The following is a 16,955-nucleotide window of genomic DNA, read 5'->3' as shown; positions in this document are numbered from 1 at the left end:
AAGTCCAATATTAAGAACAGGACACCCTCGCTTCGGCATGGTCTTGTGTCTTTCCTTCTTCATGGGATTAATAACCCAGGCAATTCCAGCAGGCGCCGCGACCACCATCCAGTGGGACTAGGGGACTGTGCCAGCTTTACTTGTTGGGGAGAACTCCTCTCTGTCCCCCCTCTCTGGAAACAGCAGTATCTCTCTTTGTGTATAGTCACTTTCTGACTTTTAAAACTCCATGAGCAACCAGGAGTTCAGCAGGCTCAGTTTGCCAGCAGCTGCTGCTGGCTTCTCCAGGGAGATTAACCTCTGTACGCTGGAAAGCTCTTATAGCTGCCCTATTCCAGCACCTAGGGACAGTGATGGTATCACAATATATATATACATACATACATGTACTGTACGGTGGAGGTTTTTTGTCATTTTTTTTACTCACCATAATTTATTTAAGGTGTGGTTGAAACCTATTCCAGCTTCACATTGCTAAGCCAGTATAACCATCCTCGCAGGGTTGAGACCCAAAAGGTCAAAATAGCTGTTAGGGAGTATGTGTAGGTTTACTGGCTGTGTACTTTTTTTAACCCAGGCTATGCTGAAAATCTGTATAACACGGCAGGCATAAGCTTATACTGTACAGTAGGTGTCCATTTAAAATGGATTAAAAGAAAAGATTACAGTGTGTAATCATTTGCATGTCATTTCCCAAATTGATTTTTTCAATGACTGCCCCGCACCTCTGGAATGCCCTTCCCCTCAATACCCGACTAGCACCCTCTCTATCCACCTTTAAGACCCACCTTAAGACACACTTGCTTAAACAAGCATATGAGTAGCACTGTGAACATTCTGAACACATGATATAAAGCTTAGCCCCCTGCAGACGCACTTACCAGAACTCCCCCCTACTGTCTCTGTACGTTCTCCCTATCTACCAATTAGACTGTAAGCTGCTCGAAGCAGGGACTCCTCTTCCTTAATGTTACTTTTATGTCTAAAGCACTTATTCCCATGATCTGATTTATATTATCTGTTATTTATTTGATGACCACATGTATTACTACTGTGAAGCGCTATGTACATTAATGGCGCTATATAAATAAAGACATACAATACAATACAATTTCCCAGAATCCATGGCTTCAGTGCAAGTACTGCATGCTAAGGCTGCGGTCCCAGTAACAGCCTGTGCGCACGGTGCGGCATGCACTGTGCGTGTAAGCACCGCCCCTCAATGGGGCTGGGCCCAGTATGCACCGTCACGCAGAAGCTGCATCCGAGCCGTGCTGCAAGGTTTTTCCCAACTCAATCAAATTGAGTTTACTCCTAGCGACGGAGGCGTGGCCACGCCCCCACCGGCGGTTCACCCAATGAGTGCGAACCAGCCGCGTGACGTAATGGCCACGCCTCGCAAATCCCCGACCACGCCCCCTCCCGTCGCAAGATTCTCCACTCCCTCACAGACCGCAGATCGCGGTTAGCACTGTGCACGAGCCGCCCCCCACCTGCCTGGCGTGCGTGTCACAGACATTACTGGGACCGCAGCCTGAGAGATAACAGTGAAAAGCAGGCTGCAGACCTGTCTGAGACGTGTGAATCTGCTCACAAGGGAGATTTTTATTTGATATGTATATCTGTGCATACACCCCCCTCCCTCCCCCCCCACCTTCCCCGCCTTGGCTTGGCCTTCTTCCAGCAGTGGATCGACAAGGGGTGAAGATGATGATATCTCATCTATAGATATATGGTCATACATACAGTACACATATAAGTATGTATGTCTTTATTTATGTAGCACCATTAATGTACATAGCGCTTCACAGTAGTAATCATTCTTTATCATGAAGTCAAAATCAGTAGACAAATTGTTCTAGGGACCAAACTTTTCACACGGTCAACAAAATCTATTGTGCTAATAAAACACAAGATAAAGTGAAACTGACAAAAAAAATGGAATTTTTTCAGTGTCTTGAAAAACTGCTCATTAACAAAATAAATGTACATTCCCAAAACAAATAAATCATGTTTGGAAAAGAGGGAATCAGCTTGATACAGTGACAGAAGGGTAAGAATACTACAGTACATCTCCAGCAAACACATGTTATCATTTATAATATGCAATCAGTCTTCAACTTTGGGTATAGAAGCAGAAACACCAGTAGAGGGTCATATATTAAAGTCTCCAGGGGCAAAACTCAAACAAAATACATGAATCCAATTTCTGCTTATGGAACCTTTTTTTCCCTCTAACTCCGTAGCAGTTTGCAGCATCATTGCTCGATTCTGCTGGCTGCAGACAATGAGGTATAATCCCTTTGAATAATGAGAATCCCTGAATGAGACTCCCTCTTTAATTTGCTCTAGTCTCTTAAAAAAAAAAAAAAAAAGAAGGAGTTACAAATATTTTAAAATGTCAGATAAAAAAATAAAACTTGCTTTTTAATATACAAAGATATGCATTGCTCTCTTTCTTTATAGACCGAGCTGTTATGGGAATGCATGAGAATAGCATAAACATTCAACCAGGTTTCTGGATACACAGGAGAGATCTGCTCTAAAACTTGAGCTTGCTTTTTGATTAAGAGGACACTGGTAAAGGTAAAATATTGTACGTGAACAAGGTTTTATACCACACTCATACATTAAAATACAAAAGGGGATCTTGTTTATGCTCACTATACTGTAAACAGTAATAAAACTTGGACAAATAATCTGACCATTCTAAAAGAACTAATTCAGTAATGTAGGCTTAATATACCCTATATCATTTCAGAGAATTCATAATAATGATTTAGTTATAGGCTAGGAAAAGTTACATTGATTGCTTGCTCTTTTAAAAATATACTAATTACGTAAAAACTTGGAGCTGCAATTTTCCGTCTATACTTAATGCAGTTATTTCGATAACATTCACTGTACACATAAAGCTAGTTTATGGGATTAGTCATTAAACTGCAATAGTGCTGATCGGGACACTAGTACATGGAAACTCCTATTTAAGTCAGTGTGGGTATCTGTGTGATAGTGTACCTATTGCTGTTTAAGAAATAACCCATTATGTCTTGTGTGCAGAGCCCCCCCAAAAACTGCAAAACGGTGTAATTTCCATATTGTCAATGTCTAGCACTATTTGCACGGTATCCTAGCATTTCCAGAATCCCAATTGAATTAAGTATTTTTTTTCCAACTCTTATAGGTAGAAAAATAAATATGATGTGACTCTCTATTTACTCATGTCTGAAAATCAGTGGGCAGTATGATAGGGTGGCACGTTGTGAGGATTCGCTCTGCAGCCAAGATGACAGACAGACCAGGATGCTCTCACCCTAACTAAGACGGCCACTGAACCAAGAAGTCAGCCTCTCTCTGACTCTGATTGTCAGCACCTGCTCCATGGCTTTCAATCAATTTTCAGACACATGCTAGATTCTTCCATTATTGCCTACTTTAATGACATCCTCATCTACTCGAAGACCATCGAGCAACTTCGTCAGCAGGTGAGGATGGGGTTTCAGGGTCTCCTAAAGGTCCCATCATCCAAGGTGCAACAGGGCTGCTCTCCCTTTTTCGCTGCATTGGGTTACCATCCCCATACCTTTCCTCTTCATTCCTCAGCTGTAGGTGTTCCAGCAGCTGACACATGGGGATTCAGGCTACATTCACTCGGTTATGGAGAGACAGAAAAAATTGGCTAACAAACGAAGGACACCATCGCATCCTTATGTCATCAGGGACAAAATATGGCTGTCTACTCGGAACATTCAGTTACGCCAACCTTCGACCAAATTTGGACCACACTTTATGGGTCCTTACAGGATTAGCCAAAAAGTGAATGAGGTTGCTTTTCAACTGGAGCTTCCTCCTTCCTTGAAGATTCCTTTGACCTTTCACTTGTCACTCCTGAAGCCAGTCTTGAGGACTAATTGTTCTACCTCTTCACCACTTCCTAACCTAGCCGTTGATGGTCAACTGGAGTATGAGGTGCGGCAGATTTTGGACTCTAATGTGTCCAGAGGCTCTCTGCAGTATCTGGTGGACTGGAAGCAGTACAGTCTTGAAGACAGGAGTTGGGTAAAGGGGCTCAGGACATCCACGCCTCTACCCTGGTCAAGAGGTTTCATCGTCGCCATCCTGATAAACCATATTTTGATCGCCCAGAGGTCACCCTTGAATGGGGCGGGGGGAGGGGGTACAATGAGGATTCTTTCTGCAGGAAGTCTGCCTCTCTCTGACTCTGATAGTCCGCACCTGCTCCAGGGCATCAAATAGCTGCCAGTTGCAGCAACGTCACACACTGACCACTTTCCCTACCCTTGTATTAGGTTAGGGGTTAAGGTTTTGCATGGGGGGTGGAGTTAGCACAGAGGGAAGAGGTTGTGGAATCAGGAAGGTGCCAGTTACCTCGTGGCTGTGGAGGGAAGCGATTGTGGCGGCTCGAGCACAGGACATTGGGCCTCCACAGTCTGAGCAAGAGGAGATATTATAAAAATCTTTTACTAGGAAATACATTGAGCTACCTCTCGTTTTCCAGTATGTCCTGGACACAGAGTTATGATGACAGTACATGGTTACATTAATTGAACAGAGGTTATACGTTCAATTTACAGACATTTCATTGACAGTTAGAGATAATGTATGATAATAGGTGTATGTAACAGTTACAGACCAGATTAAATGTTGGGGATGCACAGCATCAGGTTTGTATACTTTATGTAACACTTTGTTGCGCACCGACTGTTTAATACACAATAGAGCAATAGCAATTAAGTGAATATCATTTCAAGCCTAAGCTATTACCAGATGCAGGAGGAAGCCGATTGGCTCAAAGAGCAGCTTTTGGGTCCTCTTGTGTAGCTGCACCAGACCAGCACGGCGGTAAGGATGCATCTGCTGCATCCCACACTTCCGGCAGAGCATCTGTGGTGGCCCGTTGGTGCAGCACGTCTGGGGGCAGTCTCTACTGCCGGAGCGGCTGCGCCCCAGAGCGGTGAACTGGCAGTAGAAGAAGCGGCTGTACAGAGTGACCCTGCAACTCTGACAACTCGAGGAGGTCCCAATCTTCTGTATATCGATGGAGCAGGTCGTTGTAGGGGCTTCTGGGGGTGGGACTCACCTGTGGGAAGGCAGTGGTCTGTAGCTTATCCTACCTGGTACTTCATCTACACATCTTCACAACCATGTTGTTTCTTCTCTTAACCCCCACCCCCTCCCCTCTCAGCCACTTAGTTCTCCTCTAAGGCGCCACCCTGGTAATTTCGCAAAGCGGATTAGTGGTTGACACACCTGCCCAGCACGGTTTGGTGTGGGTGTAGTGGAGGGTACAGGGCAGGTTCCTGATAGAGCAATTAAGGAAGTGTATTTGTGTGTAGCGAGCCCTTTGGGCATGCATCTCCCTGTTTCGGTAAAAACGATATGGTGCAGTGGTTTGTAGATGTTTTATCGTTGCTGCCTGGAGTCATGGAAGGAAGGGGCCGGGAGGTTGGATGAAGAAGCAAAGGAGCTAAACAAAATGTTTGGTAGCTGGCTTCAAGGCTTCGCTATTTTAGCTAGTGGAATTGGTGAGAGAGAACTTCATAAATGTCCGTCCCCTTTTTAAATATCTTGACACCGTGTGGCAGGCTTACAAGGTATTCGTAAGAAGGACATAGTGGTCTTATGATGAAGAGTTTTGTCATAAGATGGCGGTGCATAAGCACAACAGGACCATAGGTTATGGATTTGTGGCCATCATTATTGACATCTCAGTGTCCATCTCCCTTCCGTAGACAGGTTGGCGGTCAACCATACACTGGGTAGCCGATTGTGGGTTGGAAAAGTGTCTACTGGGTATACAATGACAACCATTGGAAGCAGGGTTTTCCATGAAGATCCAGGCATGACTGCCCCCTCGGCGGTGGGGGGTACTCTGTGTTTACATGTTTCCAGAAATTGCAGGGCCCAGATCAGAGGAAGAGACTGCTGCGAGTTGTAGCAATGCCATGAACGTAGATAAAAAAAGCTGTTATGGCTAAAGAGTTACCCCAATAAGGCTGGGTTTGGATTCCATTTACAGGCGAGAATTTGGTCAGGTTTGGAGCCTTATTACTTCATTAGGTGCCAAATCGGAAAAGAGCTGTCGTTAGGTCACTGGGCGGGTCAGTTTCAGGACTCTCCATTGGGTGGTTATCTTTGTCCTCTGTTGGGGTGCGTCACCCATCACAAATCATCTGGTTGTCCAGTCAGCTTAAAGATAACCTAAGGTGTGGAAAGTTTTCCTGGGGGAGTTCAATGATGGGTCACTTCAGTTCGACAACTGGTTTTCCAGTGCCAAATTAGAGTTGTATATGGATGCAGTGGGCAGTGTCTGGTGTATTTTGCAGGGCACAGATGCATGGAATGGGAAGCTTGGGAGTCACTTGGTCTGTGCAGTAATGTAATCCTGCTTCCCTCCGGTTGTCCGCTTGCGGAGCTGTTTAGTGCTGCAGTGCTTGAAACATAGAATCTGGCTTAGGGCTCATTTCAAGTTCTGTTGTCCAGTAAGTTTGATCCCGCGACAGACAGCGTTGGCAGTCGAAGGACGGAGTTGTTCATACAGCCATTGCGCCGGGAACTTGGAGTGAAGTAGCTGTTATCTGGTGCATGGATTCCCTTGGTTGGAGAGCTGCAGTACGCCCATCCAGGTCATACTTGGGGTTGGACATTGAGCAAGCAAGTTTAAGACAGTTGGGCAGACACAGTATGAGGTGGGTGCAGGTATTTCCAGAGTTGATGCTTCTGAGGAATGTATACAGGTCTCCAGATATTGTGTTACTGCATGTTGGCTGTAACGGTATGGGTTACATTGGACTTATTACCGGGCATGGAACAGGATATCATGAGAATTCTGGTGGACATTTCTGGGGTGCTAGTGTGGCAGAAGTTGTTCAGCGGTTGCGCTGAAGGGATTCGGTTACAGTGGATAAGTATAGGAAATGTTGAATAAGGCCATGGTTAAATTTGTGTCCAGTGTTAATGGGGTTGTATTCCATAATTCGGATTTGAAGCATGCTTATGTTGGCATTACAGGGTTCAACTAATTTCAATTTAAGGTTGATGCAGGGTTTGGAAATGGTGTTTGATGTGTGGGTGTTGGCTAGGCCACTTTAAGGGGCTAAATGACCTAGCCGGTGATGGGTGTATAATGTTACAGATTGGGCCAAAGTATCAGTTTCGGCATAATGCCTAGTTGATAATTGGTGGTCAGTCTGTGTAGGACCATTGGTGTGTGAGAGCATCACCCCAGGTGGTGTTTGTATTACGTGTGCTGCGTCAATTGTCTGCCAGCAGTGGGGGTCACGAGCCACAGCAACACTCTCAACATGGTATGGGCTAGTCTGAGGGATATTGAATAAGTGATGTTGTACAATAAATAAAAGCTGTGGCCTTATTCCTCCAGTACGTTGTTGCTTGTTATTTGTTCAGTTTGTGGGGCAGGAGGTTATTTGTGCCTACCCTAGTCAAGAAGGGCCCCTAAACTGAGGTGGCACGGCAGGGTGGCATGGCCCCATTCCTTTACCCTTGTGTTGGTCAGGGCCAGGTAGCTTACGGGTTGAGATTTTGTGTTTATGTGTGTGAGGGGGAGTGGGAGTTAGCAAAGTGAGGAGACTTTTGGGAAGCGGGAAGGAGCCAGTTACCTTGTGGCTGTGGAAGCAAGCAGAGCGAACCGCCCCTCCTCTTAGCTATCGTTGTATTGTGTATGAACATGTTAAACTTATTTTAAAAGGAAAGAAGAAAAAAAGATGAGAGAGAGAGAATATGGATATTGCATCAAAAGGGTATATGCTTTGTTTGTCACAGCTGGTTGGGCGGGTGTATAATTGTACAGACTGGACCCATAGTATCAGGTTTGGGCATAAAACACAGTTCATAATTGGTATACAACCCATGTGGTTTGTCATCCACCAGCAGTGGGGTTCACAAGTCACAGCAATGCTGGGGGCTCCCAACATGGTTCGAGCCAGTCTGGTGGATATTGAGTAAATGATGTTATACGATAAATAAAAGCTGTGTTCTTATTCCTCCAGTACGTTGTTAATTGTTATTTGTTCAGTTTTGGGGGTTATTCGGAACTACTCTGATCAGGAGTCACAGTGCTCTGTAATGTTCCAGGCTCAAAAATTACATCACAAATAAAATACAACTACCTCCTGACTACAGCAAAATGTCACACAATGGGGACTTCCACACGATAACTAAAAACTCCCTTCTCTAGATATACTAGGTGCAAACTCCAGTGCTTCTAGTCAGTGACTCTATAAGGCAGGAGTGCGCAAACTGGAGGGCACAGAGTGAAGCAGGGTGGTGCTAGAGGCAGACGGGGAGAAATAATGGTGGCGAGAGAAGATTACGTAGCGGTGGCAGCCGGAGTGAAGCAGCCAGCAGAGGAGTTAGGAGTTGCACAGAGGCAGAGCAGGACTGCAGGGGAGGAGCACGCCCCAGCGGTCCGACCTGGAAGTCTTCCTTACTTCCGGTGTCTATGCTGCTACAGTGCGCTCCACCCCGGCTGTTCTGCTCTGCTTCCATGAAACTCCTAAGTCCTCTGCCTGCTGCTCCTCAGCATCACTCTGGTGACCAACCGCCACCGCATACCATCATCTCCCCCTGCCTGCCTCTATCACCACCGTGTCCCACAGGTAGGCACGAAGGAGGGGGAAGAGAGCTGAGGGGAGAGAGCTGAGGAGGAGGAATGAAGAGAGATGAGATGAGGAGGGGGATAGATGAGGAGGAGGAGGAGGAGGAGGGGGAGAGAGAGGATCGGGGGGAGGGGAAACAAATTGCAGTCAGTATTATCTTATACTACTATGCTGATTTATTTAAAAACAAACCTATAATATTTGTCATGTTTTACTGTTTTAAAAATTGTATACTGATTAAGGCAGGGGGGGCCCAACTAATATCACGGATGATATGGGGGGCTCGGTGTAAAAAGTTTGCTCCCCCCTGATATAAAGCACTAAGTAAATATGAAAATAACAGCATTTCAGTTCACAAAATGATCATGCTAAAGCAAGATGTTTGGCGATTGTGGCATCATTTTTGCTATATATTTTGCTACTGTGTTCACACAATGGCTTGTACTGGATCTTTCAATGATTTATCTTTGAATTTGTACATGCTGTATCATTAACTTTGTGTGATTAACGATACTCTAATCTTTCAACTGTACTTGGGCTGTGCAGTCATTTGTGTCAGTATACGTTTTCCTGTGCTTTCATGTTCTAGAGAAGATTATACAAAGTTATGGAAGCAGACACTTGATACAAATTATATTGGAATGCATCAATTTATGTGCATCAATTTTTCTTTGCCTATTATGCATCAGTAAAACTGACAGGTCTGAGCTCAGCTGGCATAAAACTTCACAGAATGTGTCTTTCATTTGATGCAGGTGATGGACACCAGAATAGTTTTTCACTTACTGTATGCAGCTAATCGAGCCTATTTGAAACAGGCCCTTTTCTACGTATGTGATTTATTCAGCTTGACATACACTGTAATGGGTCGATCTTGGCATATTCCGTGTGACAATGTAAGAGATCCCTATGTGTCTCCCTGATGAAGGCAGCAACAAGCATGGAACATTAGAGTAATGTGGACACTCTGAAGTGGACCCCAACAGCTGCGAGGTGAGAGCCCGTAGAACGAAGGGGATGTGATAAGATGCTAATCAATTCCAAACGTTCTAAAAACCTAAAACATCTCTTTTTCACATTCAGCTTTCTTTAAATGTTTACCCTATTCAGCTCAACGTAATCATTCACCCAATATGAATAGGAAGCATTAGGAACAGAAAGATTAATCAATATGAGAAGCTTATTTGGATTAGAAAATGAAAGAGACAAGCAGGGACATTAAGTAGTTTGTAATACACATTAGTTAATTTCCCAAAAGTGACAGTTAAGATTTTTTTTTTCTTCCTATCAGGGTAAATTAAACCTCAGTGTGAAAAATGGTGAAGGTAATAGATAAGGGTAACAAATGGTATGTTTCTTATCAAACAGTACATTTCTGTATGTAAACCTATTTCAAAGCCTTCCCCTAGGACAGGAGTGGTCAACTACAGTCCTCATGGGCCACCAACAGGACAGGTATTAGGGATATCCCTGCGTCAGCACAGTTGGCTCAGTTATTATGACTGAGCAACTGATTGAGCAACCTGTGCTGAAGCAGGGATATCCTGAGAGCCGGACCTGCTGGTGGCCCTTAAGGAGTGGAGTTGGCCACTCCTGCCCTAGGATCTCAGCATACACCCAAAAAGGTGAACGGTACTCCCAAATCACACAATAGAAAGTGGCTAAAAAATAATAAATAAATGTGGGTGATAGATTAAAGGTGTGAAAAACTGCTCAAAACCTCTGTTAAGAACTTGTTTCGAGAAGTCATCTATCTCAGACGTATCTCCTCCAAATGCCAGAAGGAGCAGGATCACACCAGAAAAAGAGAAAAAAATATAGTGTGCTCTGTACAAAGTAAATGAGGAAATGTGGCACTGAGCTTGGCTTATATGTCAGCCCACTTACTAGAAGATAGGAATAATAAAGCCCATCCAGCCAGTGGCAAGTGTGTGTCTTCTCAAGGCTGCTGTTTCTCGTGGTTGATAATTATGTTGTCCCACTGTGATCTTTTTCTATGTACATTTTTGGTTTTCAATGTTAAGTTTCCAGATATTTTCCAATCGTGTGAAAGATTCGGCCTCGGAGATACTTCCAGCTGACCTCAAGGATAGCATATACATATACATTTTCTGTATTGTACGAAGCACAAGCCTATCCATTTCAGGGGGTTATCGTACTTGCCATCGTCTGAGGGCCCGAGGCCATGGCAAATCTGGGGATCCTTACATCAAAAAGGATGTATTTTTTAAAATGTGTCTCATGCCTGGACACATGTATGATCTGCTATACTGGTAGATTTAAAAGGAGACAGAAAAAAAAAACCAAGTGCTGTTTTAAGTTAATGTGTTATATATAACAGATACTTAGACGTTCACCTTACCATCCAAAGACAGCCAGTCATGCTGGGAAGATGGCAGTGTTGGAAGAGCTCTCGCTTTATATTCAAATACGACAGAGTTGGAGATAATCTGGTTGTTGTAGGCAACCTGAAGAGTAACCAAGCCAGTGTCGTGTGCTAGAGAGGAAGAAAGGATAGAGTGCTTTAGAGACTGATTTATTGCAATGTTTATATTCATTAGCCGACATAAGATGCTACAATAAGTGCAGACTATCCTCTAGCAATGAATAAATGAAATGTTTACAAGAAGCGCATTTACCTGACTGTAGTTCCAAACTTCCTCTTAAATACCTTGTTTCCCTTTCTGAATGTAATGGAAATCTGTGATGTGTATTTAGCGTTGATGAGGATATATATAAAATAATAATAAAAAAAAAGCTAAAGCACTTGAGTACTTATGATACTTTGTTTTGCACAGAGCTACAGTAAACATATAATTACCATAAATAATTTAAGTTATCTTAAAAATAGTAATTTCAATTTTCTACATGAGATTAATGACCACTATTATTATTGCTAAGTGCTTTAGTACTTTCCGCAAGCATATTAGTTTACATAAAAATATTAATACGCAACTGGATTATTAATCTCGAATGGACTAACAAAAAACATAATAATGGATGATTTGACGTGTAAAGACAGAGTCATTCCATATGGTGTGTGAAGAAGAATAGGGGAGCGCAAAGACACGCCTCATTCGAGCGACCTAGTATCTTCCTACTCATTCTATATAGTGCTAGTAAATTCATGTAGATCAGTGTTTCTCAACGCTGTCTTGGGATAACTCCTCCCACCCCAGATGTTAAGCATAACCAATGAATCACTAAGCACACATGTATACCCATTTCTTATATGCAAATGTACAGTTTGGCTGGTTATTTAAATCGTGGCTTGGATGCACAGACAAGAGGGGTGAGAAACACTGCACTATAATTCTACAGTTTTTATGTTTCTTTTCTTTGAGAGTGTTTTAAAACTCTCTCCCTCACCTGCCTTAATGGGTTCCATGCCTAGTGTATCAGGAAAATTGGCTTAATCGTAGGACCACTGCAAACACTGCATAATGCATTTGACAGCACTTTAGTATGCTTTAAATAATTTTTATAAGCGTCACATGTGCCCACAATAGTAGTGAATGGGTTATACACTGCAGATTCCCATAAATACATTATACAGAAGTAGCCCACGTTATTGCACCACTTAGCATGGCAATGTTATAAAAACACACACTAAATGATGCTCTGGTGACGCGTCCTTTCACGCTCTGAAGCAACTGTTTAAATGGGGTCATGTTAAATGACGCAGCAGCTTTGACAAAGAGCGCCATGTGAATATGTTAAAAAATGTCAGCTACATGTGTATATATATTTAGGAATAAAACTAAGATACGTAGTCACATAGTACAAGCTTTATAGTGCTATAATACATAAACCATGTTTGCTTGGAAGAATGAGTTAAGATCTTTACATGGAAATTTGCACATGTTGAAAGCTGGTTAACATGTTCTTTCATGTGATCTTGCTAGAAATGTTCATTACACAGATTCCATTACTGCAATATCTGAAGCATACAATACATTTTATTAGGAATGGGAAGTGCACCGACGTCTGAGGCTAAGGAAGTTATGATATAAGACATATAAATGCTTTGTCAAATTGAGCTTATTTTCTTCTGTGTAAACAGCATCAAAATAAGAACATAATGAGCCACAAGTAGTATTGCTCCTAAGCTTCTGATAGCACAAAAAGGCCCAGCCAGGTTGTGGTTTGAAATCAAGAAGGTTCATTTAAAAGCTTAACATGCCTACGGAGGAGGAACTTCATCTACATTTGCAATTACCTTTGTATTAGATTACTATTTCCTTCGTCATCAAGAGAAAGCCATACCCATCTTTCTTGCTTGAGGAAATAAAACAGGATACTGATCACATTGAAAGCTAATATTCAACTAAGTAGTTTAGTGAATGATAGAGTTCTTCTGAGCAAATGGCCATTCTGGCATGATATGTTGTGATATATCCAATTATACAATGATAGTATTAGCACTGATTTTAATGGAACAACTGCAACAGTTTGCGCTATGCTGCAATATACTGTGTTACATTTCTGTAGTTAGGGCTAATGTGCCTGTTTAGAATAAAATATGGATATCAATAATCTGAAATGTGATTTGTTTCCCCCCCCCCATTATTATTGTATACAGTAGTTCATTCTTCTAATATGTGTACATGTTTAGAAACAGTTTCTCATGTCTTTGTATGCAGCAATGTCTGTAATGTCACTTTTGGATGCATAATTAGTTCCACTGATCTATATCCATAACCTGAAGAAATAATCTATAACTGTTTCACCCACAGCCATGATTTATGGAATCCACCCATTGTCCCATTAACAGTTTATATAATGGAGAGAGCTGGATGCTCTACATTCTACCTTTGAGGCATTTCAAGAGGGTGCTGCCCAACAGCCCATTCTATAGTTCAACAACATAATCACGCTAGTCACATAAATCAAAGCTTCCCAGGAGGATATAAAGTTTGTAAAAATAAACAGGAGTATGATTTATTTTTTCAAAAGTCAGGTCAATATAATCTTGGAGAGAAACTTGCAGTTGCACTTGTTATTTATGAGAACGGTAGCTAAACAAATCATATTGCTTCAGATTACTCATAAATCATCTTCTGTGTGTTGTCTATGAGGGTTATTCATTAAACTGTGATAGTGGCAATGTCAGTTGAATTAATAACCCCCTTTATCTTCTAACCTCCCATTAAATTAGTATATAGAGATAGCCCCTTCACTGGAATGACAGGGTAAACATAAAGAAAATACTACGCAAATACATCTTCATAATGGCACATGTACGTTTCTGCTGTTTCTGCTGTATTTGGGAGTAACAGTCCCACTTGCATCTTTTCTAAAAGACAACAATGAACAGACAGGCCAAACTTTTGGCAGCCACATCATGGTCCATTTGCAAGCCCTGTAACAACAAAGTTATTTTGTGCCAACTTCCAGTCTACATAATGCATATCATTGTTGGAATTGTAACTGCTTATTGGGTGCCCTTTGGCAGTTGAAGAGCATCTGACAATGCTGTCACATGAATGGTTGATACTGTGATACTGAAGAGAGTTGTTTTTTTTAATATAATAGTCATACCACTTGTGATTATTTGATCATCCTGTAATTAACTTGCAGGCTTGCTATCCTTAGATTAGATACCCAGGTAAATCCTGGTGGGCTCCGCGATCAGGGGCCAAGTAGTCTCCAAGAATGTCCAGGAGACGCATTAAAAAAATCCTGAGTAGACTCGGGAGACCGACCAAATCAAACAAGCAATCTGTTTGTCAGTGCAATTGCAAAGAGAGCCAGTCTGCTCTGTGTATATGTCTGTATGCATAAGTATATGCATAAAAAAAAAGATTGTATATATATATATATACACACACAATCAAATGCATGTATGAGCCTTGTTATGTATGCATGAGTGCAAGCCCTTAGACCTCTATGGATGAATGCAAGCCCTTAGAGCTGTATGCATGAGTGTGATCCCTTAGGCCCTGCTCACACAGCACGCTACACGCCGTGCGCACGCGCTTTCGTCTCAGATGCCTGGCGGCCAATGGTAGTGTTCAGTATTGAAACTACCATTGGCTGCAAAGTATGCCGTCTACGCTGCTGCAGTCGCGAGTGTCTTTTCAATCTGTGATTCCTGGCTGCAGCAGCGTGACGTCAGTTTCAGCAGCCAATCAATGTCCAGACGTTTACATTGATTGGCTGCTGAAATTAACACTCGGCAGTGAAACCGAAGGGACGGGGGAACGGGGGGAACGGGAGGGATGTGGTGAATTTTTTTCATGCCCCCCGCCACGACCCAATTCCTGCAGCTTGAGCAGACATCACTGGGCTGCAGGAGCACGCGGCGGAGGCACGCATGGAAGCGCGCGGCCGTAGCAGGCAGTGTGAGCTCGGCCTTAGACCTGTCTGCATGAGTGCAAGCCCTTAGACCTGTCTGCATGAGTGCAAGCCCTTAGACCTGTATGCATGAGTGCAATCCTTTAGAGCTGTATGGATGAGTGCAAGCTCTTAGACCTTTTATATCCATTACAGCCCTATTGTGAGCCCCTACAATCTGTTTCCCTCTGTGGAGAAGCTTTATTGGACACTAACTATTGGTTTCCAAAAAAAATGGATATTTAACAGTAGAGTTTTCATGACTGTTAAGAATCAAATGTTCACCTGAACACAGCACCAAATGGAAATGTACTTTGAAAGTGAGATAGCAAATGAGTCTTACGGGACTCATTTTTAATATAAAATGTCTATGATACATAGCTCCCCACTTTTTCTCTGCAACACATTCATTGCTTGAATTTTTGTTCCGTCTCCCATAAAGTGTCCAAGTCCCACACTCCCTGCTACCTAATCACCTTCACACTCCCCCAAAAAACAATCTTTTGAAATTTTAAATAGAACACAAGTAATGCGATGAGTTACTACGCCCTTAGAGCTGTATGCATGAGTGCAAGCCATTAGACCTATATGGATGAGTGCAAGCCTATAGAACTGTCTGCATGTGTGCAAGCCCTTAGACCTATATGGATGAGTGCAAGCCCCTAGATCTGAATGCATGAGTGCAAGCCCTTAGACCTATATGGATGAGTGCAAGCCTATAGAGCTGTATGCATGAGTGCAAGCCTATAGAACTGTCTGCATGAGTGCAATCCCTTAGAGCTGTATGCATGAGTGTAAACCTATAGAACTGTCTGCATGAGTGCAAGCCCTTAGACCTATATGGATGAGTGCAAGCCCATAGAGCTGTATGCATGAGTGCAAGCCTATAGAACTGTCTGCATGAGTGCAATCCCTTAGAGCTGTATGCATGAGTGTAAACCTATAGAACTGTCTGCATGAGTGCAAGCCCATAGACCTGTATGGATGAGTGCAAGCCCTTGGAGCTGTATGCATGAGTGTAAACCTATAGAACTGTCTGCATGAGTGTAAGCCCTTAGAGCTGTATGAATCAAATGTTCACCTGAACACAGCACCAAATGGAAATGTACTTTGAAAGTGAGATAGCAAATGAGTCTTATGGGACTCATTTTTAATATAAAATGTCTATGATACATAGCTCTCCACTTTTTCTCTGCAACACATTCATTCCTTGAATTTTTGTTCTGTCTCCCATAAAGTGTCCAAGTCTCACACTCCCTGCTACCTAATCACCTTCACCCCCTCCCCCCCCCCCAAAAAACAATCTTTTGACATTTTAAGTAGAACACAAGTAATGCGATGAGTTACTACGCTTGCTCATCCATGTTAACAACTAACAATTATAATCAAACATATTTGTAGATTTTTCTTACCTGGGCAGTAACAACGGAGTACACCAGGTTGTATTAGAGATGCAGGCACTGAGATCTGATCAAACAAACAGCTGTAGTTATTGCTTGCCTCCTGCCATGGTCCTGTAATTAAGACTTTCACTCCTCCCTGAAATGAAAAAAAGAACATGAAAAGATGAAACATATTCAAAAGGAAGGAACAATAACACAAAGTTTTCGTGTAAATATAGAACACATATGGTGGGTCAAAATTGGCACTAAACAAATATATATACTGTATATAAAAAAATAAATATATATATATATATATATACATACATACAGTACATACATACATATGTACACTGTGTTCAGAAAAAAATAGTGACCCCTGTTATTTATTGGCATATCTTGCAGAGAAATCACTCAATTTTCATGAAAAATTGAGCAATTACAGGTCTGTCACATTAGATTATCAAATAATTCTTACATGGGATAATCTAATAAATATTATTTGGAGTGGGTGACGGCATGATGCCATCCTCTTCTGGGGTTGTTTGGGATTCCGCCTCAGTGACATGAGCCCTACGCGTTTCATCACTCCGTGTGA

At 42.5% G+C, this 16,955-nt stretch overlaps 1 protein-coding gene across 8 annotated transcripts in view; it reads right to left on the bottom strand.

Moving 5' to 3' along the window:
• The window catches only part of CAMTA1 (calmodulin binding transcription activator 1), a 1,668,879-nt gene that overhangs the window by 176,065 nt on the left and 1,475,859 nt on the right, over window positions 1-16,955 (bottom strand). For all 8 annotated transcript variants that reach the window (XM_075605012.1, XM_075605007.1, XM_075605006.1 and 5 more), the window contains 2 exons: window positions 16,388-16,514; window positions 11,002-11,136 (listed from right to left, as the gene is read on the bottom strand). In XM_075605012.1, coding sequence (XP_075461127.1) covers window positions 11,002-11,136; window positions 16,388-16,514 — 262 coding nt within the window. The remainder of the gene's footprint in view (window positions 1-11,001; window positions 11,137-16,387; window positions 16,515-16,955) is intronic.

Source organism: Ascaphus truei, chromosome 6, assembly GCF_040206685.1.
Source record: "Ascaphus truei isolate aAscTru1 chromosome 6, aAscTru1.hap1, whole genome shotgun sequence".
NCBI lineage: Eukaryota > Metazoa > Chordata > Amphibia > Anura > Ascaphidae > Ascaphus > Ascaphus truei.
This window is presented reverse-complemented; position numbering and strand designations above follow the sequence as displayed.